General features: G+C 44.6%; 1 protein-coding gene across 13 annotated transcripts in view; it reads right to left on the bottom strand.

Moving 5' to 3' along the window:
- EDAR (ectodysplasin A receptor) overlaps nucleotides 1–15,819 on the bottom strand; it is a 93,062-nt gene that overhangs the window by 23,763 nt on the left and 53,480 nt on the right. For all 13 annotated transcript variants that reach the window (XM_036224668.1, XM_016162993.2, XM_036224663.1 and 10 more), the window contains 4 exons: nucleotides 12,973–13,041; nucleotides 12,051–12,173; nucleotides 11,608–11,789; nucleotides 664–749 (listed from right to left, as the gene is read on the bottom strand). In XM_036224668.1, the coding sequence (XP_036080561.1) occupies nucleotides 664–749; nucleotides 11,608–11,789; nucleotides 12,051–12,173; nucleotides 12,973–13,023 (442 nt within the window). In that variant the 5' untranslated portion in view covers nucleotides 13,024–13,041. The remainder of the gene's footprint in view (nucleotides 1–663; nucleotides 750–11,607; nucleotides 11,790–12,050; nucleotides 12,174–12,972; nucleotides 13,042–15,819) is intronic.

Below are 15,819 nucleotides of genomic sequence, written 5' to 3'. Positions count from 1 at the left end.
CTCTTGGATCTGTGATCTGGAGAGACACCTCATGAGTGTCTCTCCAGATCACAGATCCAAGAGACAATGCAATACATTTTTGGGAGCAGAAGTTCCTGGCCCTTCCTCATAAACGTGCCCACAAAAGTCAAACCAAATGAGAACAGAAAAGAAACAGCCCAAGGAGAGACTCTAAACTTGTGAGACTCATTGTTTACATGTGCTTTGTGTAATCTGTTTTACATGATCACTCCTTATATTTCCCTTGGCTTTATCTAGGAGGCCGTCGTTTATTTAAAAAAATACATGTACAAGAACTAACAATTCATTACAGCTTTGTAGTACTCAACAAAATACCTTGGCATCTGTGATCTCATTGTTTTTTTCCAACGATTGCATGAGATAAATAATTCAGATTATAGTGCCCACAAATTATAAACTGAGGCTCATAAAGGTTATGGGACTTGTTCAAGGTCATTTTTCTAAGGTGACTGACCTGAGTCTCCGACTCATGGTTCAGCTATAGCAAAGCTCCTTCACAGACCTGCTGACTGGTTAGGCCATGGGAGCAATTCGTTTATGCCTTCACTGTAGTTAACTTGTCTAGTTGCCTACCACATCATGTAACGAAAGACATGAATGTTGAACTAGTACCATTCTGATGGAAGGACAAAGTGCACTCACATTCCTTGGTGTTGGGGGGCGCCAGGAGGCAGGAGTAGCAGACCATGCCATAGATGTTCCTGGGTCTGTTTTCCAACATGTAGTAGCTACAGGAAGGGCAAGACAAGACAAAGCAGACTGGTGATCCGGGTGTTACCATGAACAAGTGCTGACCACTTGGCATGCCCACAACTAAAACATGATCTAAGCCGGGCCTGAGACAGACACCATGGGAATCAGGAGCCCTGTTGAGAAATCAACCCACTTTGATCACTGAGTTTCTTTGGGGGTTTTCAGCTTGGAATTGAGTATTCTTTTTCTAATATTGGCCCGTTTGGGTCTTTCTAAAATCTCCTTCCCTTCTTGGTTCCTTTCACTGATGAGTTTGTTTAGTGTGTGCATATCATCACCATCTTCTTCAACATCATCCACCCGAAATATCTGTGTGCCCATCATGTGTATGCCCTGTTCAGCTTTCTGGGTATCTTGCCAACGAGGGACCCAGGCACCTTTGGAGGAAGAGCAACCCCTCAGCGAGTGCCCATCTCATAGCCAAAGCCTAGTGGGATTACTGGCAGATGCGTCTATAACTGGGACACTGGCGCCTCCCAGTGAGTACTTGCTGACCAAGATTGAATGGAACTGGCTGGCAAAGTGTGGCTACAGCAGTGTCTGGACAGGTCAATACAGAGGACCTCAGAGATAGCCTGAAGTACAGTCAGGTCATAACTGATATGTATTTGCTTCCTCCTCAGGAAACATTTGACTGACAACATCTATATTAGTTTATGCTGGGGTTGCACACACTTAAAGAAAAGGACAAATCATTCATGGTAAGACAGTCTGAAGTCCTTTAACCCCCAACAATGTTCCATGATGCCTTTTGAGTTTTCTAATGTCGATATGCCAGCCCTATGACCATGCCGTCTCTCAGAACGCCCTACCCACAGAGCTCTGCCACTGAGGGTCTGCGTTCTTTGTAGGTCATCCCACCTCTGGTCCTCCCCTCCAGGGATCACAGCTCAGGTGCCTTTCCACCTGCAGCTTTTGACACTTCTCTTGGTATGTGCTTGTTTTCCATAAGCACACATTCAGTGGTGATCATGGAGCCATTTATTGTATGGTGAGAAATCAATTAAATAAAGCGAGCTGATGCCAATGCTCTTCCTTATTACAATTTCAGAAGATGAAAACCCTCTCTCTGCTACTGGATTTTTCTGTGGTTGTTTTTTAATTTTTTTTTTTTTAATTAGCTGTGCACAGCTAGGCCCTGCTGTTGTAGTGGTAAGTGGTAGCGTGGTCCAGGAGTGCTGGGAGAGTTTCAGGTTCTAGCTGCCATTAGCTTGATCATTGCCAGTACCATTATAATCATAATTACCTGAATTTCCTCAGAGCCTTTTATCCTCAGATCCCTGTATATCTTATAAATATTAATTAACCAATCTAAAAATACCCCTCAGAGAAGCCACCAACAGCCAGTTTCACAGTTAAGTGTTCTGGAAAAAGCCTCTCTCAAAAACACATTCTGCCACCCTCCCGAAGCCATCTGTGCTCCAGAAGCAGAAAGCGATATTGGGGTCCATGTCTGCATGTGGCCTCATGAAGGTGACAGGCTCCCGATCAGCCAGGCCAGTCTCCCTAATATCCAGACCCAGTGTTGCCACTGTAAACCTTGAGAAGAAATATATCTGCTGAGAAGAGCTTCTCGTGATTAACGGAGCACAAATTCATAACCAGAATCCAGAAGCCAGAGCTGACAGAGGCCTCTCACACACACTGCATTTCAGGGGAAAGCTATAGACTGAGCCTTCAGCCTCCTGCACCGTGCTCCTGCAGGCTCAGTCAACCTTTATAAAGGAGTTCTTGATTTTCTATTTTGACTAGTGGGCTGAGACCTGCTCCATCCAATCAAAACTATGCAGCTATATCCTCATTTGCATCTAACCAATCAGAGTGGCTTCATAACAACCAGTCAGAACATAAGAAGCCGACCAATCAGGACAGCGCTATTTGCACCAGAGTGCATATTCAAATTCATCATTTGCATAAAAATGGGCCAAACAGGAACGAAGGTAGAGACTTTCTCTATAAAATGCAGCCTCCCCTTTGTCTCAATAGACTGCACCTCTGGTCTCTCTGGTTTGCAAACTTTTTACATGAATAAAGTTTCTCCTTTATACCCAGGACTGGGGACTCTTGTTGTCATTAGACTGGTAGCAAGAACCTTTCGTTGACACCACTGTTAGTTGCTCCTCTTTTCACCTCTCCCTCCAGCGTATTCTTCTCCCCACAGTTGTGACAGTCTCTCTTCCTAGTCTGGAAGTACCTCAGGACTAGCCTTGTTCATATCTGTACTCCTAGTATCTTGTGCTAGGTACTGAGGAGGGAAGGTTCTAGGCAGGTATTAATTAGAAAATAAATTAATGAGACCAAGTTTTTCTTCACAAGACTGACAGAAGCCCTGAGGGTGTTTAGCTCATCCTTCCTCCTTTTTCTAAAACCAGAACCACAGCCAAGCTCATTCTGGTTAGCACCCTGGTGCTGAGCTTCATTTTAGATGAAGACCCAACAGTCACCCAAGTGGGCATAGGATACTTGGGCTTAGAACCGGGCACCCAACGGGTCCCTGGGACCACGACACTCTCTGCACACCGGGGGCTTCTCCACCCCGGGACCACTCTGCTGCTTCTTCTGGGCACACAGGCTCCTTCTCAGGCAGGCTGACTGCTCCTATTCTGAGTGAGCATCTCTGATTCCCATAGCTGCAGCTATGTGCCTTGTCCTGAGTATGCGTCTGTACCAAGCTGTATAATGTAAGAAAATAACTTAGTTGAAGGAACAATGTTGAAAGGCTAAAATTTTTTTAAAATGTTGGCTTCAGGAGGCTGTTAGGGAATCATACTGTCTAAGAGGGTGTGAATACCTCACACATTTCCTAGCACATATTGCACAGAACATTTTTAAATGTTAGGTTTTTCTCTTTAGGAGTAACTGCGACTCCTTGTGGTGAAGTTTATATCCACATCTCTCCTGGGCCATACTGGAGTGGAGAGTAAATGTTTCGCTTCTTCCATTTGACAGACTTCATTCAACATGAAGCTAGATGTTCGTTTAGGAATCTGTGCCCTGCTAAAGAGTCCTTTTGTCTTTCTGTAGAGGTGTGCTTTCCTACTCTTTGGTCTCCATTTAACTTTTACCTAGTTTTTTTCCCCCTGCTTTTCTTCAAGGATTGATTAAAATGAGGAGTCCAAGACAAGGCTCAGATTAAATGAGTCCTCTAGAATCTTCCATGTAGAAATTGACTGCCTCCAAGACAATAGGTAGGTATACAGATTTTCCCACAAAGATTCTCTTTTCTCAGGGTTCCTGAGCTTGTAATGGATGCCACTGAGCTATTGGACACTCACTTTGCCCTCTACAGTGTTGGCATGTAGAATCAACCACTGTGTCCATTGCCCCTGTCCTCCAGCCATCCTTGAACGACTTATTTGAAGGGAATGGATGTGGTATGGAAGCCAGCCAGCAGGAGCTTCTCCAATGGGTGACATGATGCCCTCGGGGAAGTTAAGAAATCTCACCTCTCACTTCTTTCTCTTCTCAGGTTTTGTTCCCTGGTCCTCCCACACAAGTCTTTCTCAACAGGAAAGCCCCGTGTACTGCTCATTGTTCAGCCAGTGTCCGGGCCACATACACATACACAGCAGAGATGGCAAGAAATGAGGAGAGAGTACTTGCTAACCCAAAAGGGAGAGAGGGCCAAGGCAACCTGTGATGTCAGGGAGACAAGGAGGATGCAGTCTGTATCCATAGCCTAGGGGCCACAGGGACTCAGAAATGAAAATAGCCTTTCATGGAGCTGATAACGCCAACTTGCCAAAATTCCTTATAATCCTCCTTTGTGACATAGCATGAAAGCTTCATTTTATTTTCAAAACCTAAGGCATATAATAAAAAGCGGGAGGCCTTTGGGGTCCTAACCTGAAAAAACACTGTGCTCATTAGAGCCAGAATGAGGAGTTAGGGGACTGGAGGTTAAGTAGGGGCCCTCTATTTTGGTGGCTTTGAGGTTGGGAGTAAATTATTCGAAAAGTCAGATCACAGCACCGAGCCAAACTGGAAACTGACTATACATTTTCACATCCGTGGAGCAATGAAAGAACACACTGAGATATGTGCTAAGATGTGTCTCCTGCACAATATTCTTCATTCTCTCAGTGAGTGCTCCAGGCCTCACCTTGTCCTGGGTGCTGAAGACAAAGTGTAGAAGAAGCAGGTTGCTGTTCTCATGCAGCACAAAGGGAGTTACTCAAGATTTCAGAGCTGAAAAGACTCTTTTAAGAGTACAGATGTCGGCATCCCTGCTAATTCTATACATGGTCATTCTTATCTTTTGAAGCTTTCTACAGGCAGGGAGTTCATGACCATTCCATTGTCAAACTTCTTTCTGGGACCAAGCAAATTGTCTTCATTGCCAAAGAGTAGCCCTTCTAGTGACCGAGCTGGTACTTGTCTACAGGACAGGGTTATTTACTGCTTTGGTCCCAGGTCTTGCCCTTTCTGGCTAGAAAGTCTCTGTGAGTCTCAGTAAGAGTGAAACAAGCTTCTCACTGTGTGTACTCACGGCCCATTTTGGATCTGAAATAAAATCTGGCTGAATCTCACAGACCACTGGGGGATGTATACATGGCTCTGAACCACAGCTGGGCCAGAGCCAGTAATGGCGAGGGGCCAGGCTCCATTTCGCACCCATCTCTCTTCACCCTTTACAGAGCTGCCTTACTAGAGGAGTCTATATGGAGCAGTGGCTCCCACACCATTAATAGGTAGGTGACTTCCATATCCAACCTGAGCTTCACATCTGTTTATCCATCTATGAATTAGATATGTTGGTCTGAATGTCACAAGCACCTTGAATTACACACATAACTCTTCCATCTTCCCTCCACTTCTCCACCCAAATTCTTCTTCCTCCTGTATTCTATGTCTTAGCAAATAGCATCACTGTCCACGCAGCTGGCCAAAGTAGACATCTAAGATTCCTCTTCAAAATATCCTTTTCTATATCCCACATGCACTTGGTCTGCAACTCTAGTCACTGTTATCTTCTAACAAGCTCTCACATTTTTCCTCTCTTTCCAACTTCCAATGCTTCCTTGTCCTGGTCCTCACAACTTCCCACCTTATCTCTGGTCTTCATATCTTTTCTACTCAGCACGTTTTCTTCACTGTTGCCAAAAGAATCATTCTAAGGCACAGCTGGATTGTCTCCTACACCAGCTTATACATCTGTGTTATGACCTATATCAGCATCAAGCTAAAGACTCGAGTCTTCAGCAACATTTTCCAGAGCCCTATTCCATCTGGTCTCCGCTCCCCTAGCTAGTTTCTCCACATCTGCCTTCATGCTTTGTCCGTTTGACCACAGGAACCCACAGCTCCATGTCCTGTCACATTGTTCAACCCTTTGAGCTTTGGCTTGAGCATCTCCACTCCTCTGTCTCACTACTTAGCTTGATGGACTCGCCCCCATCCCAGTGTGACTCCAAGAAGTCTTCTAAGACCCCTCCTGACCCCAGCCATGGAGTGATGGCCCTTCCTCAATTTGTAGAACACTATGTGTGGTCACTAGTTTTCCTGTATCATTCTTCCACTGAAAAGAAGGCACCATGCGTTTCCTCTTTGTTTCACTAGTATCTACCTGGTAGGTCCTTAATTCAAAGCTTTACTAAAATAAGTGCAGAGCTGTTATGCTAGGTTGTGAATGCGAAGTCAGATTCTCACACAGGGAGGCTCTCAAAATAAGTTGAAGTTATTTTGCAGAGGGTTAGTTGCAAAGAGGATTATTTTCTTTTCAAGGTGAGCATGGCAAGGGGAGGATGCTTTTTTTTCTAAGCACATCTATAGTTAATCCATGAAACTGCATGAATTATGTATCTATACCAATAATAAAAACAATCAAGATAACATTCTAGGAACTATGTAGTAATCAGAGACTGATTCTAGCCATCTAATGTCAAGATCCTACTCAGTTTCTCTCATTTAAGCACAGTGTCTGCACAGAGCAGTCTCTCAATGGACATTTGTGTAAGGAGGTGGGAATGCATCAGTTCTTTTCCTTACACCTTACTTTTGGTGGAGCCCCCACAACACAACAACTTCAATAATTAAATTAAATTAAAGATTACCCAGCTAGAGGAGTTCTGATCAAGATGGTAAATGCTGTGTTTGCCTCCTCCTACAATCACATCAAAAATTACAACTAAACTACAGAACAACCATCACTGAGAACTTCCTGAAGTTTAGCTGAACAGAAATTTTATAACTAAGGATATACAGAAAAAGCCATGTAAAGACTAGTAGGAGGGGTAGAGATGAGGAACAGGCTGGTCCCACATCTCTGTGTGGCAGTTAAAAATTAGAAAAGGTATCTTGGTTATGGAAGTCTCCCCCTGAGGAGTCAGGGGATCCAGTCTCACGCCAGGTTCCCTAGTCTAGGGATCTAGTGCTAGGAAATAAAGTCTGTATAACTTCTGGCTGTGAAAACCAGTGTATATTGTGGCTGAGTGAGATTAAGGGCTGCAGTCCCAAACATTTTTCTTAAAGGGCCTGTGCACAGACTTACTCACTGATGGACTCATTCGATCCAAGCTCCATCTGAGGTAGCAGCTCAGTGGGTGCCAAAAGAAATGAATTGTCTGGCTTCAGGGCAAAGGCTGGAGCGGTAGATTTCTCTCAAACAGAGTGCTGGCAGAAGCCATCATTGCTTTGTTGAGCCCTCCCCCAACCCAACCTGCACAACTAAGCAGATGCCATATCTGAGTCTCTATCAACATAGCTAACACCATTCTCCCTCCCTTGGTGATTCCTCGAGCCTCCTCCTTACCTAACTTGTGGACCCACTCAAGCTGCTTCTTGTGGCTTTTCCATACAAACAGCCTGTCTTGGCTCATGCTACAAACTTTCCTAAAATCTCTTAAAGGTTTGAAAACCCCAAACAAGCATGCCCCTTAACTCTTGCTAAGCAGCTCCAAGCCCAGCTCTAGTGGTAGCTAACCTCAGTTCACAGGTTAGCCTTTCCTGTGTACCTCCAAGCCCAGCACAAGTGGTAACCTACTGCATATCACTTTGTGGCTCATACCAAATGGCCCTAGGCAGGGCATAGGTAGCAGCTGACCTTGGCCTGCACCAGAGGCCCTCCCAAGAAGTTCTAGAATCAGTATACCTGGTGGCCAGTTTCAGCCCACACTAGAAGAATGCCCAACCACCTCCACAAATGATATATCCAAAGGGTAGACTCAGTGGGTATCAGAGTCCCACTAAAGGAATCCTGCTCCATAGAGTCAGCCCCTACAAAACAACTCATTCATTATAGTCATAGCCACTCCTCACAACTAATCAGTCCCTCCCACTGATGTGCCAAAAGCAATCAAGGCTCAACAAAACAGGAGGGTATACATAACCCACACAAGGGACACACCTGGATCCAGCACCTGGCTCAGGTGACCAAGGAGATTGTGCCACTGAGCCCCAGAGGACACCAACTACATAAGGGCATTCCCCCAAGACTAGATGATGTAGGAGCTCTATGTAATACATAGAAAAAATGAAGAGACCAAAAAATGTCCCAAATGGAAAAAAAAAAAGAACCAAATAAAATAGAGACAAACAATGTACCAGATGTGGAATTCAAAATACTGATTATGAGGATCTCAGTGAGAAGTTCAACAAAAGATAGAAAACATAAAAATGGAGATAGAAAGCATCAAAAAGAACCAGTCAGAAATGAAGACTATAATAACTAATGAAAAGTGGGTCTCTGAGAGGATCAACAGTAGATTGGATGAAGCAGAGGATTAAATCAGCAATTTAGAAGATAAAGTAGCAGAAAACACACAATCAGAACAGCAAAAAGAAAAAAGAAACCAAAAAATGAGGCTAGTATAAGAGGTTTCTGAGACAATATCAAGTGTACCAACATTTGCATCATAGGGGGTACCAGAAGGAGGAACGAGAGAGAGCAAAAATAGAAAACCCTTTTGAAGAAATAATGATAGAAATTGCCCTAACCTGGTGACGGTAATAGACATACAAGTCCAGGGAGTGCAGAGAGTCCCAAACACGATGAATCCAAAGAGGCTACATCAAGACATATCATAATTAACATGCCAAAGATTAAGGACAAAGAGAGAATCTTAAAAACAGCTAAAGAAAAACAGTTGGTTACTTACAGGGGAGTTCTAATAAGACTGTCAGTTGATTTCTCAATAGAAACTTTGCAGGCCAGAAGGAATTGACACAAAATATTCAAAGCGATGAAAACCAAGGACCTACAACAAAGATTACTTTACCCAGTAAAACTGTTATTTAGAATTGAAAGGCAGATAAAGAGTTTCTCAGACAACAAAAGCTAAAGAAGTTTATCACCACCAAGTCGATATTACAAGAAATGCTAAAAGAAGAAGAAGAAGGAGGAGGAAGAGGAGGAGGAGGAGAAGGAGAAAGAAGAGAAAATATAAAAAATATGAATAATAAAATGGTAATAACTACATATCTATCAACAATACTTTTAATGTAAATGAATTAAATACTCCAATCAAAAGATGTAGGATAGCTGAATGGATAAGAAAACAAGTCCCTTACATATGCTGCCTACAAGAGACTCACTTTAGATCGAAAAATACATACAGACTGAAAATAAAGGGGAGTGGAATAAGATATTTCATGAAAATGGAAACAAGCAAACAAAAAAGCTGGGGTAGCAATAATATACCAGACAAAATAGACTGTAAAATAAAGGTTATAGCAAGAGACAAAGTAAGACCCAGCAATTCCACCTTTGGTATTTAACCAAAGAAACCCAAAATACTAATCTGAAAAGACATATGCATCCATATGTTCATTGCAGCATTATTTACAATAGCCAAGATTTGGAGGTAATGTTAAGTGTCCATCAATAGATGAATAAAGAAAAGCTGGTACATATATACAATGGAGTATTACTTAGCCATTAAAATTGATATCTTGCCACTACAATAACATGGATGGACGTAGAGGGTATTGTGCTAAGTGAAATGCCAGACAGGAAAAGACAAATGCCATATGATTTCACTTATATTTGGAATCTAAAAAAATAAATGAAAAAAATAGAAACAAACTCATAGATACAGAAAATATTTTGATGGTTGCTAGATGGGTGAATGGGTGGAGGGATGGGCGGAAAAGGAGAAAGAATTACGAAGTACAAATTAGTAGTTACAAAATAGTCATGGAGATGTAAAGTATAGCATAGGGAATATGGTGAATAATATTAAAATAACTATGTATAGTGTCAGACAAGTACTAAATTTATCAGGGTTATCACTGCATAAGTTATATAAATGTCTAATCACCATGTTACATACCTAAAAGTAAAATTTTATTTATCAACTGTAATTGAAAAAATTTTTAAATGGCTATAAAAAGATTACCCAGCTAGAGAACTTTTATTTTTGTTATATCTTCTAAGAGAATAGTTTAATATCTCCCTTGGGTATAGCTACCTGCTTTTTTGTATATTGAAACATAAGATTCTGCAATATGTTTTCCAATATCTCTTTATTCATTTGAAAAATATGTTTGAATCATGCTCTATGTCAAGAACATTGACATGGGGTTGTCCAGCAGATGTTTGGCTATGTAGGTCTGTAGCTCAGGAGGTAGGGCTGAATGGGAGCAAAAACCCGGGGAGACTGGAGGTGGGGGTGGATGGTCACCAGCAGAGAGATGGTGGTGGAACCTATGAAGATTTGTGCTTCTCAGCAACAAATTTGAACCAAGGTTAATTTCTGTGAGTTTAAACTATCTCTCAATTTGAAAGAGTTATTCACTTTCAATCTATTCCTCAACTGGAGGGACTTTCTGCCTTTTTTGTACCTCCTTTTTCTTACAGACTAATGCCCATCGTTTTCTTTTGGATACATTCTTCTTATTTTCTTCTTCATCTCCGTTCAACACAGTGAGATATCATGTGCACAAGCAGGTTGTAAAGTATATTAAATATATTTGAACTATTCAAAATGCCATTGCCACCCATGACCACCACTGACGCCTCTACCATTGGCGCCTCCATCATCATCATCACCATCACATCCACTACCTCCACCATCATCGCCATTATCACTGCCACCTCTGCCTTTGTCATCACTACCTCCATCATCACTATCACTACCTCCGTCATCATCACCACCTCCACCACCTCTACCACCCACCACTCTGTAGCCTTTACCACCGCTTTTGGTTTCTGCAAGCATTATTTTGTGTGGCCACTAGAGGGAGGCAGCAGCAACAGCTGTAGCTTGGTGTTCACTGGCTGTCAAGGCTGTACTTTCCTCATCTCAAGTAGAACTTGCAAATGTGTCCTGTCTGTACCAAAGAAGGTTCTATCTTTCAGTGTTTTTCAACCTAATTGCATTTTCACTTGCTTTTTTGGAAAGATTTTGATCTATAACCGAATTGTGGTGGAATTACAGGCACCATTTGACTCAAATATTTCTATCAGTGGCTTTTACCCTCAATTTTTTCCAGAATACTAAAAAGAATACTTTTGTATGGAATTTTAGTTTTTTCTCCAAAAAATTCCATGTGTTATCTCATTGTAAGTACTCAACAAATACGCTTGATTTGGGTAATCAGAGGAAATCATTATGACCGATACCAACTTAAAAGACAAAGAAGCTGAGCCTGGGTGGGCTGCCCGTCCATGAAAGGAGGTAGGACGTGCCATTTGAGAGGCCATGTTTCTCGATTCCAGACACATGCTCTCCTCTCTGCCAAGCTGCTCTCCCAGAATAGGACAAATGAATGGCAAGAGTGACGCTATACTGTAGCCCTGAGTTGCTATGTTCCCAGGGATCCTCACCAATGGGACATTCGGGGCTTTCTGCAGCAAGTGTCCTGAGATGCACTTTGGCAGAGTCCCATGCTTACCCAGGGAGACAAGGCCCACACTCAGCGTCGTTCTCCATGTCCCCCGGCGTCAGCACGGTGGCGCGGAAAAAGCCTTCACAGTCTTTATGGCGCCTGCATATCTGATAGCCTCCTTTGGAAAATTTCTCTGCCGGGCAGGGGACGCAGCCATAGTCCTCATCTTTGGTACCATAGCCACAGGCCTGGCCGAGGAAGATGACAGACGACACAGGTGAGTACAGTGGCTGCACCTGTCATGAGCATACCTGTGGTCTTTGGGTACACTATGCATACTGGGCACAGAGGGTGCATCAGTCACATGAGCACGTAGGGTACACAGCACTGGTTCAGCTTGGGGATCCTATGTAGAGCAACACAGGGTAAGGTGATGATGGCCCATGAGGAAGGGAGAGCTCACCAGGCCCAGGGGAGACGTGGTCTGGCAACCAGGAAGCGTGCCTTACCAGGTAGGGCTCTTCCCCTGGTCCACACTGGGGACACTCATGGCACAGCCCTGTGGTCTGGTTGTAGTACTCATTCTCACCACAGTTGGAGTATTCTGCTGTGGCTGAACACATCAGAGACACCTGCCATAAGAAAGGGGTCGTTTAGCCTCCATAGGTCCTGAAGACACATATATAGTTAGTTACTTGGGGTCGGCGCCCAGACAGCCCCAAAGGCTGCGTAAGGAAGGAGCCTGGTGGTGGGGGCCCTGCTCAGTCAGTTGGTGCCACATTCCCAGGAACTTTAGCTAATAAACTGAACGGGCTGCCCTGCTCATAGTCTGGCCTCGCTCCCACCTCCTCCCCTCCCGTCCATCCATCTTCAAGGCCTGATCCAAACTCTTTTCGCCCATGGAATCCTCCTTCCATTCTTTCCAAAGTCATGAATGAGGCAGGCCCTCTCCCAACCACTAGAGCAGAAGGTCTTTCCGCCACACGGTGCCTCTTCTCTTCCAAAGAGGAGCCCTGTGGTAGAGGCCTGGAGCTTTCTCAGCTGCGTGGCCCCCATTGTGGCTCACCATGCAGGCATTGGATTGTGTATATAGTAACATAAATACACACTTCAGGACATTTCTATCTATGAAAACTTATAAAGGGAGCCATCAACCAGGAAGTCTAATTTGAACCCTGGGCACTATTTGGTGCTTTGCAGATATTATCTTCTTGCACCCTCAGAACTCAGTGAAGGAGGTGCTTTTATGGTTGTTCCCATTTTACAGCTCTGTAAACTGAGGTGTTAGAGGCCAAGGAATGGGCCCAGAGCAGTGTGGCTAGTGAAGGACACAGCCCGGACGGGAGCTCCCACTGGAACCTCCACCATGGCCGCCATGGGCACTTCCTGAGCTGAGGGTGCAATGTGGGGCAGGTGCTCTGACCCACTTACCACCAGGACAGGGAGCCAGGGCATCTGTTTGCAGTCACCCATGTAGGCCATCCTCTTCTGTGGGTTCACCTGAAAGACACAGTTTGTTAGCAGCAGCGGGGCCTGCAGAACCTGAGGCTGCTCCAGGACTGGCCGGCCCAGCCCCACCCCGGGTCAGCTGCCTTCATTGTACCCCACTTGGAATGAGGGACCTTCCAGCAACCAGAATGGGAACAGAGACACCCTAAAAGAAAAGGCAGATTCAAGCTGAGCCTCGAGCCCCTCAGACTGACTCCATTTATGTCCCCCTAGCATCACCTCATCCCTGGGAAAGAACTCCTGGCAGGAGGAACCAGGTCACCCTGAGGGCCACTGCTAACGTAGCACGAAGACCAGGTGTTTTGCCTGCTGGGAGAGTCTGCTGATCCCCTGACTCCAGGGTGCCCCTGGGGACAGTGCCAGGAATCAGAATCCAGCCCACTCCTTCCCAGCCCCACTTCCTGCTCTCCTAGCCCATTTCATAAGGTTCTTCCTTGTCTTTGCGAAGAATAGGTCATTCGTCAAAGTGACTGAGAGGGTGTATGAGTCCAACCACTTAACTTTAACTTTACAAGACAACTGAAGCCCACAGAAGTTAGCGACTTGCCTAAGGTCACACAGCTGATGGACAGAGGAAGGCTACAGCCCAGGTGCTCAGATGCTTTCCCCCAACCACTAAGTCATGCACCATTTTAAAGGAGGAGGTATTATTTTTCACCTTTCCACTTTCATAATGGGAAACACATGTTTCCAACTCAAAGCAATTTTACCAGGGAGCCTGGCTATACGAAGAGAGATAGTGTGCTCCTGTGAGCGCCTAAGTCCCCCAGTTGCCGCACACTGGGTCAGTGTCATCTTGCTTTGACACTGGGGATGAATTAGTGAAAAAACAGCATGCCGCCTTCTGACAGCTGGGTCGTGTGAGAAACCTTCAGAATCAACCACTGACTCAGACCGTGCGTCAAACTGACCTTTCCCCCTGTGAATCCTCTTGTTCTTGGTGAGCCAGCATTGGTCATGGAAACCCACAATCCTCAAATACCACACACAAAAAGACTGTAAGAACTCCAAGCAGGAGACCGAGAAATGGGAAATCCATTCTTTTTTTTTTTTTTTCTTTTAAGGAGAAAAGCCCTGAACTTTGTCTTTAGAATATCTTAAAGGCATTAAAGAGAAAAGCAGTCAAAAAATTATTTATTGGAAATAAGGAGGTGAACTTTGAGAAAGAAGAGGGCTCTGTAACTCAGGGGTTTGGGAAGGGTCGGGGCAGGATAGCCAGGGGCCAGTTAGTAGGGCGGCTGGGTGGGGCTGGTGCTGAGGAGAAGGAAACTCCCCGAGAGTACACACATACAGACACGGTCTTCTTTTCTAAACGCCCCCTACCCTAAGACTTAGCACTTTGCTCTGTGAGATTCTGGGAAAAGAATGCACATATATGAGAATTGCCCCATACATAAATTTGTAGCGAGAGGCCAGTGAGGGACAGACCAGAAGAGCGTTGAGCCCGCCTGCCTCCCAGGTTTGCTGGCCTTCCAGGGAGCATGTAGCTCTGCTCCCCGTATCCCAAGGACACCGGTCCAGTGGCAACGCTTCTTGGTCCTGCCTCTTGCCTGGAGCAGCAAGTACTCATGCTTCCCATAAGAGACTGGGTAAAATCGAATGGGCCTTTAGCTATCCTGCTTATTTATTAGTATAACTAACAAAAAATCCAATGGAGCACCATGCAGGGGCACTCCAGGAATACTCATGTAGAACGGCCTGGGTTCATATTTGTAAAAGTGTGTGTGTACACAAAAGCAGATCTGGAGTGACATCCACTACAATTTCAACAAAGATTTTTTGGCAGGAATTGAAATAGGGTGGGGTAACTAAGGATTGAAGGGAGGTTATGGGGAACATTCCCTTTTGATAGAGTTCCTGTAGTCAGAATGATTTAGAAGAGTACATATGAACTCAGTGTTCGGGGGGGGGGGGGGTGGGAAGGCAAGAAAAACATTTCCTTTGGGAAGAAGCACATCTCTGATTGCTCAGAGGACGGGTTGGGGAAGGACGTCACAGGGTGCCCAGATCTTTCCCAGGATTTTCCCCTGTTGGCACAGTTTTATTGGACAAGTCTCTCACCTGGTGAGTACCATTAGGTGGCCTTTGAAAGGTTTCAAGGAATTTCTTGAAAAGATACAAAAGCTGCCTTTTTGCACTTTCTAGCACACCGTCTTGCAATTCACAACCACATTTACATTTGAAAAACACTAAGTGTACTAAGATGAAATTAGAGCACCCAACTTACCCTCAGTGAAACCCTGGGTGCTTTCCTCCTAGTAGGCAGGGTGGAAGACAGAGGGAGGGTAAGGTGCAAACAAAGGGTTGAAAGGGAACTTAGGAGCCAGCATCTTGGCTGACAATCTGGCTTTTGCTTCAGGATGGTGGGCAGCAAAGATGGGTTTCCACTGAGCTGGGCCAGAGGCTCACCTGAGGAAAGCTGCCTGGAAGCCTTCCAAGAACATTGCTAAGGGTACTAATTTAATTGACTTCTAATTATAGCTGATCCTGGGAGGGCTTCCCAGTAGGCACTAGGGCTGGGTCTCACTTCAGTGTCAACCAAGAGCATTTACTGAAATGCTCCTTAAAGGTGTCCCCAGGCTAACAGAAGAAAATAAATAAATATACAAAGCCAAACAAAATGTTTGGATGGGTTTCCATTATTATTATCAATTCTCTAAGATGGCAAGTGGGGTCGGGAAGGAAGCTGAGGGCAGCCTTCTGGTTAGAATTCCATTCCCGAGGTCTGCCTGGCCTTGGCAGAAAGCAGTTCTGCACTCCGGAGGAAGT

The sequence above is a fragment of the Rousettus aegyptiacus genome, unplaced genomic scaffold (genome assembly GCF_014176215.1).
Source record: "Rousettus aegyptiacus isolate mRouAeg1 unplaced genomic scaffold, mRouAeg1.p scaffold_m13_p_7, whole genome shotgun sequence".
NCBI classification, from domain to species: Eukaryota; Metazoa; Chordata; class Mammalia; order Chiroptera; family Pteropodidae; genus Rousettus; species Rousettus aegyptiacus.
The sequence above is the reverse complement of the archived record's forward strand: the minus strand, read 5'-3'. Positions and strand labels throughout refer to the sequence as shown.